General features: G+C 39.2%; 1 protein-coding gene across 5 annotated transcripts in view; it reads left to right on the forward strand.

The window, feature by feature from the left end:
- The window catches only part of LOC139950285 (coiled-coil domain-containing protein 150-like), a 111,827-nt gene that overhangs the window by 67,520 nt on the left and 29,007 nt on the right, over positions 1-15,300 (forward strand). For all 5 annotated transcript variants that reach the window (XM_071948904.1, XM_071948905.1, XM_071948908.1 and 2 more), the window contains 3 exons: positions 1,111-1,240; positions 1,780-1,823; positions 2,711-2,782. In XM_071948904.1, coding sequence (XP_071805005.1) covers positions 1,111-1,240; positions 1,780-1,823; positions 2,711-2,782 — 246 coding nt within the window. The remainder of the gene's footprint in view (positions 1-1,110; positions 1,241-1,779; positions 1,824-2,710; positions 2,783-15,300) is intronic.

Here is a 15,300-nt window from a genome sequence, read left to right on the forward strand (position 1 = left end):
ATGTGCCAAGACAAGGCTTACACTGTTTTGTTTTTTCCAAAACTTTATACAGAAAAATAATCCAAAACAAATTGGGTTCGGTTAGTGTACAAATGTAGATTCTATGCTAACTTGGCAAAATGTCAACTCAGAACATTACCTATACTTTTGCTGATCAGAACTAGGTCAAATATTGCAGCCGTTTGCGGTCGCTGTGGGCATTATGCTACAAGCCGTTTGATGCCGCTGTAGTCTGCTATGGGTGAATGACATTCCCCCACTCTATCATCAAAATGTGTTGAGTAGTCTCTTTCTTGAACAATTGAATTAATAACAATTAAGGTGATCCCCTGGCTGTCGCTTCTTGGGTTGTATCGTAAACTTGGGTGTGATCCCTGGCTACTCGGGAGCTAATGGTTGTATGGGTTCTGACTGGCACCCCTGAACAAAGATACATGTACTGATAAAATAGTGAGATTTCAACTTAAGGGCTACGTAGATAGCTCAGTTGGTAGGGCACCGGTACTTTAATTCAGAGGTCAATTGTTCAAGTCCCACTCTAGTCAAGTTTTATTTGTTCAACCCTAAATAAGTACATTCTGTAACAATAATAATAGTGCCCCACACAGACTTTCTAAATAATAGGCCTATACAGCATTTATAGAGCACAAGACTGACGAAGAAAAATGCCATTCAAGGGCGCTGGTTCCCAAAGTCAAGAGTCCAGGATTTAAGAGATTTATTTGAAGAGGTGTGTTTTTGAGCTGCCCTTTGAAGAGTGAGGGATTACTTTGTGTTCTGAGGTCAAGCGGCAGTGAGTTCCAAAGACGAGGTGCAATGCTGGAGAATGCTCTGTCTCCATAGCTAGCGAGGCGGGATATGGGTTCGTGGAGTGTGAGAGCCGATGACCGTAGACCAGACCTGACATTACGAAGATGTAGCATGTCCCGGATGTAGATTGGGGCGAGTTGATAAAGAGCCTTAAACGTGAGAAGGAAAGAACTTTACAAAAGAAATTAGAAATAAATTATTTAAAGAGGTATGTTTTTAAAGTAGATTTGAAAAATGTCTTTAATATTATTATTATTTTTCATTAATAAAAACAAAATTGATTTATGTTAATCTCTCCAGGTTCAGATTCTAGCAAGTGATTGTTCGGAACTGCGGCAGGAAGGGGCGCGCATCCAAGAGGAAAAGATTCATCACATGACGCAACAAACCCAACTCAGTCACACAGTCAAGACACTACGAGCGCAGCTAGGTAAGAAATGGGTTGAGGTTTCGAATCCCGCACGTAATATGGCTGTGAAATTGTTTTCAACAGGATTAGGGAAAGTTCTGAGTATACAGTGCTAACACACATCGGTGTGAGGGTAAAAACCAAAATTAATATTATTCTTCATCTCCGATGCAAATTTAACATCTTGGTAGGACAACTCGGCATAGAGTGTTTTTGTCAATATGGTAGACATGATAAAAAAAAATAATATAATAGTTGCTTTTCCTGCAAGGTAATGTGGGACTACGCTTGGAATTATTAGACCTAATCCTTAGCACCATGTAATGGTTTACAAGGTGCTGTGGCGCAATATGCTGCCAATCAAACCAGGAACGTCGGGATGAACCCCTTCTCTTTTTTGTTCACTGGGTTCTTTTACGTGAGATACACAACAACGGCTTTACGTCCCATCCGTGTGTCTCTGATTCGTGTAGAAAATCTCACTGTTTGCAAATATTATTGTTATCTCCTGTACTTACATCAATCTAGTTGAAATTCCTTTTTTGTTCTACTTTTCCCAGGTGCTAAAGAAATTGAGTTGGTTGACCTTTTGGAAGAGAATAAGGTATAACTTTAATAAACTTTGTCCATTGGCCATTTCTGAATTAGTGGATGTGCCTTGATCATGATATAAACATTTATTAAAGGCAGTGGACACTATTGGTAATTACTCAAAATAATTGTTAGCATAAAAGCTAACTTGGTAACAAGCAATGGAGAGCTGTTGATAGTATAAAACATTGTGAGAAACGGCTCCCTCTGAAGTAATGTAGTATTTGAGAAGGAAGTAATTTTCCACTAAAATATTTGAATTTGATTTCGAGATCTCAGAATTAGATTTTGAGGTCCTAAAATCAAGCATCGGAAAGCACACAACTCCATGTGACAAAGGTGTTTTATCTTCCATTACTATCTCGCAACTTCGACGACCAATTGATTTCTAATTTTCACATGTTTATTATTTTGTGCATATGTTGAGATACACTAAGTGAGGAGACACAAAGTGAGAAGACTAGTCTTTGACAGTTACCAATAGTGTCCAGTGTCTAGGGGCACTGGACGCCTTTGATACTATTTTCAACCTTGAGAAAGGTAGTTAACTGTAATTGCTTCGTAAAGAAATAGAAAGGTGACCGAGTGCACTCTGTTCTACCAACCTGGCTCTTTAGTGGATGATACCCATGCCTATGGAATTTTTGCTTCTTCATGTTTCCGTCACAACAATAAAAATGGGCAAGGGGGAAAGACAATTTTGTATTTGATATTCGATCTGGATATTCATCCCATGCGTGAACTTACACAATTTTCAATGTCCAGGGCCGTTTGAATGCCAGGCCTGAACAACAACCTCAGGTATTCACACTTTTAACTCCTTTAAGGGCATATAAATATGCAAATTTCTTAATGAGTATTCGCGCAGCATTTGACCTTTGTGTCTATAACACCTTTCAGGTGCTACTAGCCAATCTCAACGGGATACAGCGTGAGAATGTAGCCCATCAAAGACTAACAGAGGACACAGAGGTAAGTCATCCTAATTAGCATCTCATGAATATTCATGTCTGGCGAGTCTTAGCCGGGCCCAATTTCATAGAGCTGCTTTATATAAGCACAAAATTTGCTTTGCAGCTTAAAAAAAAAACCTTGCTTAGTAAAATCAGATTACTGGCAAAGATTCCATTCAAACTGAGAAGGAAAAAGCCTCACACCTCATGTTCGAACGAGCAGCTGAATTTCCATGCCGAGCATATCGCCCCTACGACTAGTCCATTGTAAACATCACGCTTGGCGTATGCTTGCTCCCATTGTGCAGCTCGGATTACACGTCGACGCCGCGAGAAAATCTTCACTTTGAAACCGAGGGGAGTGTCCTATCAGTGTTTACTCTGTCGACCCCGGGTAGAAACAACACCGTTCTTATCACCTTGACTTTGTAATCAAAACACCTCACTCGTCCCTACCTCTCGTAGTTGCAGAGTGATAGAGTCGTGAAGGAGGCTCGGCTGCGAGGAAAAATCTATTAATATCAACTTGATCGAGGCTGGAAAACAATTTTCATTGTGCATGTGTGATCTGCAAGGTTGCTTGTTGTCACTGTTATGAGATGGCGTTGATGTTGCTCATTCGAGACAGCAGTGATTGAATCATGGTTGATTGAGAGGCTTTGAATTATAAACGAGGTTATGGAAGGCATCGTGACGTGATTTTTTTTCCTAAGAAACCCAGGCATGATATTCTTTCTACTTTGGTCTGATTTCTGATTTTCTTTTATTTGCCCTTGGAAAATATTGAAAAAAAATTATGATAAAATAGCCTGAACAGTCTTCTAAAGCCTGTTTTGTGTGTTTGTAGGTCGGTACTAACCCTCTATACCACTTCCTTACTTTTTGTTCCGAGGGTCCAATATCATGCCTGGAAACCATGCCAAGCCTTGAGCTAAGTTCATGGCGTGTCTCTTAGCTTTATAATAGGGATTGTGAGATTCATTGTTTTACTTGTTCATGAGGAGCAGTTGCTCTCCAGTCATGCCAGTGCTGTAGCTACAATGTATGTAAGCCAGCTCTAGTGGTGGGCTCTAAATCCAATTTAGTCCGCCAAGGGCGAGGGGTTCAACAAAATTATCCATGTTCAGAAACGGGGCCATCATTGCTGAAGTGCAATCTGGGGGAAATCTTTGCTGGTGTAGCAAAGTGTATTTCGCTCAGATAAGCTGGGCTGATATTAGTTCTGGGTAGGCCCGCCCGCTACCGCCCACCCAATTTTTTTCCTGAAGGGGCACAGCTATTTTCTTCCAGTAAGGGGCACATTTAATGAGGTGTTTGTTTTCGTATTTGTAATGGAGTTTTGCAAAGGGCACAAGAGCAAAAGCACAGGGCACCATGGTAATTTATTTGAGTGCCACAGGTGTATTTCCCTTTAAATTCTCAGTTTGAATGATTCCTCTGGAGGACTGATATTTCGTTTTTAATAATTGCTTTAGTGTTTCAAAACTTCACAATACTGACGTACATGTAAAGAAGCTGACAGTCGCTGTAATGTTTCACCAAAGTCAGATCAGCCACTCAGTATATTTGGTTTGACGTTGCAATGTCGCACTGTACTTGGCGTCCTCTTACGCTAACCAACGACTTTACGTTAATTAAGCAAACATGACAGAACGACGTTTTGAAATCATTCATTCCCAAGCCTCGTTGGATCAACATTGAGCAAACAGCTTCGTTGAGTATGGACCCCCTTATCATATCATTTCATCCAGTACCAAGGGAGTAGAGCGCGTTGAGATGGAGTCAGGGGACATGACCTTGGGGTGTCTGGCTTGGACAAAGGAAAACACACCAATCCCTTGGGTCGTACTTTTAGCGGAAAATGTCCATCAAGAATGAAATGCAATAAAGGCATTTCAGTCGCATTGTCGTTATTTTCTCCCGACTCCGATGACCGATTGAGCCTAAATTTTCACTGGTTTGTTATTTTCTATATAAGTTGTGATACACGAAGTGTGGGCCTTGGACAATACTGTTTACCGAAAGTGTCCAATGGCTTTAAACAGTGCACCATTACTTTTCAAAGTTTATTTTATTCCCCACCTGCAAGTCGGGTGCTAAGAATACACATTGTCCATTGTTAAATTAGTATCGAGAGCTCACACTCTCCCCTTTGCCAAGGATACATTAATTCTGGAGAGTGGTTGTTATATTCTCCATTTAGTCTAAAAGCCACGCCGTGAGAATACAAGTAGCCCGTTAGCGTATTCACCGTGGGGCCCTGGCCACTGTATATCTATTGGAGACAGAGATAGACTGTCAGTTATGCCAGTTTTTATGTATTCATTATTTTTATATCGTCTTTAAGGTTGGACTGGTTTGGCGAACACATAATTAGTGGTTGCCAATTGATTTGTAATACACCAGGGGGTAAGGGGGGAGGTGGAGGGGAGAAGATGAAGGGAAATATAGTCGCAGGACGTTCACCTCTATGCAGGGGTTGACTTGTTTTTGCTGTACGATATGACTAGTTTACCTACATATTGTGTTGCAAATGCATCTTTTCTTGGGTCTTTCATTGCTTACTTAGGCTCAGGGGAAGATCAAATTCTACATATATCACACCCAGTACATATTCGCAATCAAGGGTACACTTTTTTTGTGTGTCCATTCTACGTATAAACAAAAGTTTGAAAACCACTGATTTGAAAACCACTAATGTAGCAGTTTATCTCTACCTTATTTATATATTATCAATTAAAGATGCCATGTCAGATTTTTTCGCTGACTTGACCCAAAAACTTTGATTTAAAATTCAATAGGTATTTTGATGGGGGGTCGAGAAAGTTACAAGCTTTCATCAATGCTCCCGAAATGGCATAAATGTTTTGATGTAACTGGATCAGAAAGGGGGAAGCGTGCATTGACTGCTATAGGAAGTTTCCCATTCAGTCGGGAGCAATCAGAATCCAAAACACCGGAGATATCGGAGATGCTTGCCCTAATCAAGGTTTTTTTTTCTTTTTTCGATGTCACGTAAAGGCTGAGGGATTCCACCTGTTCTTTTGTGAAGAACCCCTCTCCTTTAAAATACTTTTCTGTAATTTTTTCTTCTTCATAATATTAAAGGCAGTGAATACTGTTGGCCATACTCAAAACAATTATCAGCATAAAACCTTACTTGGTGACAAGTAATGGGGAGAGGTTAACGGGGAAACATTGTGAGAAACGGCTCCTTATACGCCTCTCTTAATATTTATGCATGAGGTACGTCACAATGCTAATCCAAAACGAGGCGATGGGCGCAGCCACTGATGGGAGATGTGCGCCCATAGCTTCATTTTGGGTTAGAATTATGACGTCATGCATTATGAAGTGACATAGTTTTCAAGAAAGAAGTAATTTTCAACGTGCATTGTGCATTATGCGTATGTTAAGATACACCAAGTGAGAAGACTGGTCCTTGACAATTACCAATAGTGTCCAGTGTCTTTAAAGGGAAGGTACACGTTTGGGAATCACTCTTGAAATTAAAATGGCAATAAAAACTTGCCTGGTTAGAAAATACTACTAAGCTTTGGAGAGTATAAAGCATTATTGAGAAATAATGCACTTGGAAGTAACATGGTTATTGGAAAAAGATGACCCAAATTTGAATATGAGAGATGATACTGCCAGTGATGTTTCTCAGATTGTGTGTTTCCTATTAGTGATTTTTTCTTAAATGGACCACTCTGGATTTTAGGCAAAAACCCAACCATCTTTTGAAATGAAATATTCACATAAGTTTGATTGTACTGTACGCCTACATACATGTGTATACTCTAAAAAATGAAAGGTATACTTTGGCTCTGAACAGGTACCTGCAACGGTAGACGTTGATATTGAATATCAGCCTCTACCATGTATACCATTGCAGGCCTTCAGAGCTCCAGGCTGAGCAAGATTACAGAATGTTGTTGGCCTAAGGACCAGGGAACTGTACTAGAAGCACATTGATAGTAATACTGTAAAACGGACTTCATAAAATCTAGTTAATATTAGTATTATTGATGATTGATTGTTTGATTGATGATTCAGCAATGAACAATTTCCCTACACAAACTCTGTCAGTTGCTGCTTAAAAATCATTTGCTACTAAAAGCATTCAGAAAAAGTGCAGTCTAAATGTTTCGCTATGAAAATTTGCTGGCGAAATCATAAATTCATTCATTTTTTGCTTGATTGTTTGATTTGAATTCATTTGTTTAGATATTGACTGAACTTCAAGAGAAAATAATGTGGATCGATTGATTAATTGAATGATTGATTGATTGGTTTCTTTATGTGCTTGTTTATTTGTTAACCGATGAGTTTATTTATTGATTGAGTGGTTAAATGTTTGACTAATTTTAAAAGTTCCATCAACACAAATTGGAGATAATGTTCAGTTTTTGATGTCAGGGACAACCCAAATAAGGGAAAGCCAAAAATGCAATCGGGCTGAAAACGCTCTCCATGTATTCAAGGCTCTGATCAGATGTAGGATTAATTCAAACCAGCATGACCAGGGACCACAGAGATGAACGGCACGGTAAGAAACCTGACTCCCCCAAATACTTGGTAAAGTAACTCTACAAGCAGTATTTTCTGCTTAGCAGGTTTATGAAACCAGGCCCTGGTCAGTCCAGGCACACATTTCTTGGCTAAGCAGACTTTACAATACAATAGGTTATTATGTAGCGCCATTTCATTTAGACCACAGCGCTTTAAACGAACAATACATTGTAGCAATGCAGATAATACAGACTTTGAACTTTTACATAATGTGACAAGGAAGCTGAGATGCTTTAAGGAAAACAAAAATGCCAAGTGATCAGTGACGCAACTGAGCGCTTTTTTTAAGAAGGCGTTATTTTTAGCTTTCAATGGATGTGCCCTTTACAAACAAGTGAAAATGTCCCGTCCCCTCCCCCCCCCACCCACACCGCTACAATTTGTGACCGATCTTGGGGCGATCGTTTGGTGAGTAACTCAAGTAGGAGGCAGTGGGAAGTGTTAGAGTTGGAGTAGATTCTGAAAAATTCATAAATTTATAAAGCTGTTTGTGTCATTGCAATTGATCTCACCAGAAGGTCAAGAACATTCAAAGCATGGATTTGGATTAATATTTCAAATGCAGCGTATAAATTTGAAACCATATTTGTTCTTGATCTTTTTTTTCTTTTTTTTTGACTTTTTTTTTTCACTCAGTGTGCCACCAGAACTAGACGCATGTCACGACCCCCTGGAAAATGGTTTTGTGACAACAAAACACACTTTCCTAGAAGAAAACATCATAATAAACGAATAAACATAGTTAAAAGAACCATAAAATCTGCGAAAGAGAGTTTTTTGAAGCTACTGAGTCCTGTGACTTATGAATTTTTACCTCAAATTTGAGACCTGAATGTCAAAGTGGGGGTGCGATATCAAACAAACCGCCATGCTCGAGGCTTTTACTTTAACTCGGCCATAAATATAACATCATCTTAGTTATTTACAGAAAGTTTAAAAATAGCCTGCTTACATGTAGAAGAAATCTGGGTGATTTATGAAGGGCATTTTTTGTGTTGTTTCAAACCACTCAGAGCAATAAACTGTTTTATTATTATTTGTAAAAATAAAGTCACACAAACTGGGTGTATGAGTGAAGCAAACTAAAATGACCAAATAAAACGGGCCCCAATTTCATAAAGCCTGTAAGCACAAACAAATTTGCTTAGCACAGAATGGTATTGTTTTAAAACAGAAACGGGTTACCAGCCCAACTTACTCAAGTTTGAATGGCTGGTGCTTGAGACTAAGACACTGGACACTATTGGCCAGTCTTCTCACTTGGTGCATCTCAACATTACGTTTTTAATAATGAAGTTTCTGAAGAAACGTAATTATCAAGGAAGAGGTAATTTCTCACTCAAATAATTTGAAGACTTCATTTCTGAAGCCTTTAATTGGCATATAGCGTGTTTTTTTTTCTTTCTTTCATTATTCTCTTGCAATTTCGATAACCAATTAAGTCAAGATTTTCACTGATTTGTTGTTTTTATGTTGGGATACACCAAGTGAGAATACTGGTCTGTGACAATTAGGCTAACAAAGGTGTCCAGTGCCTTTAAAATGTGATTTTTATGTCCCGCCGGATATATATCTGTATTTGGTCGCACGTTTAGATTCACACCTGTACATGTGTTGCTCAAATTTACTGTGAACGAGAAACGCTGCGAGCGCAGGAGGAAGCACGTACACAGCATAGGCAAGCTGGCTATCCCATCCTCGGGGGATTTCCCCTCACCACTAATTGTTAGCTCTTTCAGATGATTACAGCAATAATATATGGCTCTTTGAATAAACCGGATTTGGGAGCGGTGTTACTCCTGTTCCAGAGTTTTGCACCCGGGGAGTCCGGCAATATCTTGCAATCAGATTGGAAGCCGATACTTCAGCTCTGACGCCCACTGAAACACAAACTCCAAACTCCTCCGAGGTTCGTTTCTTCCTCTTCTTCTTATTCACATGATGGCGATTTTACACGGATCGCTAGCTGACAATTGAATTGGGAGTTCTTCAGTTTCATCAAATTTTGCGGAGAGAGTTTTTTGTTTATTGAGTGGCACTTGACGTGTATAGCCTCAAAGAAAACTAACGGAAAGCAGAGAGGGAGAGGGGAGTTGTTTCCAGGTGTCGATGTTTGTCCGTGAGAATATGTAATAACGACTTGTTTGTCTGTGGGAAATATAACAACAAGTTGTGAAAAAGTTTGAGGTGTAGATAGCGGGGCGACTGTGTAAAAGTCCGCTAAACCTAGATATTGGATCGACCTATAAATTGACCTGGTTTACACTGCTATGTCAAGTTCGCTGTGCCTGCTCGTGTTGTACTAGACGCATTGCCCGGTTGACAAACTTGCATCACTATTTGTATAACTTGGGATTTGGATTTCCTATCGATACCACAAGTACACTTTTGATAGAACCTGGCTGGCTGTTATACTGGACCTTGCCAAAGGGCTACGGCCATTTGAAGTGCTTATGCCTGGAGACAGCCAGTCAATATAAATCTTGACCTGGTCAATAGAAAGACCCGCTCAATAAAGACCTGGAGGATAAAGGCCTACTCGAGGCGACACTTAAAAAGAAGAAATGCAGTCTGTAAGTTCAGTCGCTAGCAAGTAACAAAATTTTGACACTGATGACGCATGAACGAACATTATTACTCTGTGACCGGGCCATTAATTTCATTCCCTAAACCATCTCAGCTCCCTGGGGCCTAAAAAAGCCTGAGCTGCCTTGTGAACCGAGCTAAATCAATCACATGAACCACACCTCTGCCCTCACAGGTACCCATTTATTCAAGGGTGAAGAGGAGCAATTAGAGTGAAGTGTCTTGCTCAAGGACACCATGGCTGTGATTCGAAACCACACCCTAATGGCATAGTCAGCCAATAATAATAATAAGACAATAACCATCTCAATGCTCTGCGACCGATTTCAGGAAACGCTAGGATTATTCCTATCTCGAGTTAGGACGAGTAACCCATCCTAACTTAAGAATGGGTTCAATGCGTCCCACGTCTTCAGCTAGGGAACTTAACTCGTCCCAAGTCCTAAGATTAATCCCAAGTTAGGATGAGTTTGGTGAATTCGACGGCTGATCAATGGGCCAATGAAATTTCTTAAACCTCTCTCAGCTCCCTAGGGAGTACAACCTGGGCAACCTTAGCGCCACAGAGGCCTTTTCATACACAATATCAACCTCTACCCTCGCTGCGGTACCCATTTATACCCCTGTGTGAAGAGAAGCAAATAAAGTAAAGTAACTTGCTCAATGGTACAACCGGGATTTGAACCCACACTCTAATGGCTTAACCACCAGAACTTGAATTTGATGCTCTTAACCACTCAACCATGACACGCTAGTAAGGTCTGCCGTTGACCTCAGCTGTTTTTGGCAGAATTAATCAAAATATTGTAGTTCAATGACTGGCTTATCGTTAGATCCCTTTCGCAAAAACACAACAGTTCTTAAAATACAATTTGTTGACCTTTTCCCCTAAATAAAGATAGGTGTGCGTTATAAGTGAAAATTGATTAGATTTTCAATAAAAGGTCAGCGCTACACAACGGGCTGTAGGGTTACGAATGATTCTCAGACTGATCTGAGTTTTAAAGAGATATGAATTGAGGCTTGTGGTTTATCATGGCAGAGTCTGTGTGGGTGAACCTACCCCCATATCCGCTCATCTACAGTGTGTCTTTTAGTAAGCGTAGTCGACATTTTTAACAACACCCTTACCTCCGTCTTAAAGGCACTGTACACCTTTGGTAAGAACGGGTATTCTTACTTGGCTATGCACAAGTCGGCCGGCTGTTAATCAACTTAACAAACTGACAAACAGGTGCTCTCGGACTTGCCAACACAAAGGATGATCCGTTATACCCATATGCAGCAAGTTATTTCTCCTTGGTAAAGCGCAGCCTATGTGGAAATTGTAAATTTGTTACTGGAGCGTATCAAGGGCACCAAGGCAATGATCACGGGGCATGGAGGCAATCGTCTTCATTTCCTCTGTGAAGTTTCAGGCCTGGCATGCCTGGTATGTTTGGTATGTTCACACAATTTCAAGAAGAAAAAAATGTATTTAAAAAAAGAGTATGCTTTTTTTTCAACAACTGCGAGACTGCAGTGTTTCTCAACAAAGTTTTATAATCATTAATTTGTTGAGTACTTACCAAAATAAGACTCTACCTTTAACGGCCTGGTGGCTGATTGCTAGAAATACCTGTTCAGATTGTTGCTGTCTGATGGGAACCCTTTGTGCTCTGCGCAAGTCGGCCGGCCATTAATCAACTTAACAAACTGACAAACAGGTGCTCTCGGACTTGCCAACACGAAGGATGATCCGTTATACCCAACTTGAAAATTGGGTCCCGCTGCTTGCGTGTTGCTCGAAGAGATTCAGAAAGAAATTAGGTTTTCAAAGACGTGCTGAGTGCCTTGATCGCGGTTAAAGGGACACAGTTCCTTGGATCGGACGAGTTGGTTTATTACTGCATTTGAAACCGTTTGTTTTAAAAGGCATTGGTTAGAAAGAGGTTTTACAAGTACAAAATAATGATCTAACATTATGCCTTGAAGTTGCATAGTTTTCCTTATACATCGTGAACTAACACGGCACTATATTATTGTGGAGTCAAATTTGAGGTTCCATAAAATGGCCGCAAAGTAAGTTCGCAAAGTAAAGGAAAACCAAGCAAATTTGAGGCATAATTGTGTGGATCATTCTATTCTACTTTTACAACCAACTTTTTTTCTAACCAATGCATGTTATAACTGACGGTTACAAACGCTTTTCATAGACTAACTTGCTCGATCAAAGGTAACATAAGACATAAGACATAAGAAAACTTTATTGATCTTCAAAAGAAGAAATTGCACTGCTCACACAAGTTTTTTAAAAACACACCAAATGTAAAAATGAAACAACAGGGATACAAAAATAGCACAAGATACACGCACAAGGATTTAAGAATAAAAAACATATATACGCCGACAGGCCATAGTCTATACAACAATATAAAAATATATAGAATAATTTATGTTAAAAATATGCAAAAATTGTGATCTTTTATACAAAGCGTTAAAAAACGTAATACCCATGGGGACAAAAGAGGGAAGATGACGGTTGGTGCGAGCAGCCGGCAGTCTCATCCTACCACTTCTAGGAACATGTCCCTTTAAGTAAGAGGTGCTCTTGTGGTTTCATTCACATCTTGTCCGATAATGAATGAGTTTGCAATCTATTCAGGGGCTTGCTTCGCACGATGTGGACATCTTTGCTTAAGGCTTTTTTAAACTGATGTTGTGTCTGTAAGTGTTTAACGTGGTTGACAGCGTGTACTGATTGCCAGCCTAGTGGAATGACATATCTTAGACAGAAGTGGGGTACCTTGAATAGAAACAAAATTAAGTGGCGTTAAATAAAAAGGCAAATGGGTCAAAAATGGGAAGGCTGTGTAAAAAAGACCATGATCTCTGCAGGCTACAGTTTAATTCAAATTGAAAGAAATGTTTAATTCAACATAACATCTTTTAAAGAGAAAAAAAATGAAACATACCGAATAACAAATGTGGAAGCACGTTCCAAAAAGTGGGGCTTGTCAAGGATAAAAACAACACAACTGCTTTACAGAAGACAAATTAACAAAATAACGCCTACAACAAGTAACAATAACAGTATGTGTTTACGTGTATATGATGACTAGTGACTTACAGAAGTAAAATGAGATATAATTCAATTGGGGAAAAGACCTTGAGTAAAGTAGGTTAAAAAGAGTTTACTGAAACGGCTGGTGGATTAGAGAAAATGTTAGTATGTGTTTAAAGGCACTGGACACTATTGGTAATTACTCAGAATAATTGTTAGCATAAAAACTTACTTGGTAACAAGTGATGGGGAGAGGTTGATAGTATAAAACAGTGTGAGAAACGGCTCCCTCTGAAGTGACGTAGTTTCCGAGAAAGAAGTAATTTTCAACGAATTTGATTTTGAGACCTCACAAAGCGATTTTTAAAGAGGCATCATAGAATACTTTCTACCTTGATAATAGTATTGGGCTGTACAGTGTAGCTACTTTTTTGTAGTTTGACTTCCTAAAAAAAAACAAGTCAACCGATACCCCAATCTCTTAAAGCCATTGGACACTTTCGGTAAACAGTATTGTCCAAAGACCCACACTTTGTGTATCACAACTTATAAAATAACAAACCTGTGAAAATTTAGGCTCAATCACTCATCGGACTCGGGAGAAAATAATTGGAAAACCCACCTTTGTTTCTGCACGTTTCGCCGTGTCATGACATGTGTTTACTATAATTCGTAAATCTCATTGTCGAGAATTGATAATTGTTTTAATGTTTTTCAAAAAGTAAAGCATTTCATGGAATAATATTTCAAGAGAAGTCTTTTACCATAACCTTCTGTAAACCCTGTAAGTTATTTGTAAATCTGTGGACTTTAAAAAATAATTCTGTTCCGAAAAGGTATAATGGCTTTAAAAGGTTTGCATTTCACAGAGCTTCGCCATACGCTGTACTGTTTTCCATTTTTAAGAGTTGGAATAAAAGGGCAAGAGTTCAAACAAATTGTAATGGATTAAAGAGAAGGACGTAGGAAAAACCGGTTCTCAACCTTTTAAATTCAGCGGTAGTTTCTTCAAAAGGGACAGGTGGGAATCTCTCGGTTAGGATGATCAATACCCTAGCCTAGCGAATTTACCCCTTGAAGCGTGGATGATAAGATAACTTGAGCACTTCGTTCCTCTTGAACAGATCGATACACCCATCGATTGCGAAAACAACGTCCAGGAAAACGGGTATGCATGTTCTTGCCGTGCTTAAAGGCACTGGATACTATTGGTAATTACTCAAAATAATAACAAGTAATTGTTAGCATAAAATCTTTCTTGGTAACGAGTAATGGGGAGAGGATGATAGTATAAAACATTGTGAGAAACGGCTCCCTCTGAAGTGACATAGTTTTCAAGAAAGAAGTAATTTTCCACAAATTTGATTTTGAGACCCCAGAATTAGATTTTGAGGTCTCGAAATCAAGCATCTGAAAGCACCAACTTCCTGTGACAAGAGTGTTTTTTCCTTTATATTATTATCATGCAACTTTGACGACACATTGAGCTCAAATTTTCCCAGGTTTGTTATTTTATGCATATGTTGAGATACACCAAGTGAGAAGACTGGTCTTTGACAATTACCAATAGTGTACAGTGTCTTTAAGCGTTGGGAAATAGTACTGCGTTACACTTGGAAGCATGAGTGGTGTGTACGCGGGTTTGTTGCCTCTCCCCTCTCATGTCTCTCTCTAAGAACTGGTTCATTTCAGTTTTGTTTATTTTTCTTTGAAACCAATCACAAGTTTTCGCCTGAGGGTGATATGCATCTGCGCTTTTGTTGCCAAAGGGGGCATCTGGTTCGGTATTGTTATTTTTGGTGTTGTTTTGACAGCTCGTTTCTTGTTATGTGTTAGACACCCAACTAAATGTTCCATGTACATCTGTCTTGAAAAAAGTGTTTAAAGCGAAAACATTCAACGGCCAGTTTTCTTAATTTTTAAGCCAAGTCACACACCTTATCGCCTGATCAGAACGACTTTGAGTAAATTAAAAATGAATGTTTTATTTTGAAATTTAAAGTCATTCTGTCTCAGTACTGTTTCTTTTGAAGCACCCTGGAACAGAAAAAGGAAAGGTTGCTGGTTTTTCAGAACCACTCACTTATTCAAACAATTATTTTTTTTTTTTCATTTACACCGTGTATAATAATAATTAAAAAGAAATAAGAACATTCTTTATCTCCGATGCAAATTTAACATCTACATGTATTATATCGTTGCGGTACCCGCTGCCAAAACATAGCATTCGCTGCTCTTGAATTGCAAGGGTCGTTGGTTCGAATCCCACCTGAGTAACATGCCTGTGATATTTTTTTTTACAGGACTCGGGATAGCACTGAGTATACAGTGCT

Source organism: Asterias amurensis, chromosome 18, assembly GCF_032118995.1.
Source record: "Asterias amurensis chromosome 18, ASM3211899v1".
In the NCBI taxonomy this organism is placed as follows: domain Eukaryota; kingdom Metazoa; phylum Echinodermata; class Asteroidea; order Forcipulatida; family Asteriidae; genus Asterias; species Asterias amurensis.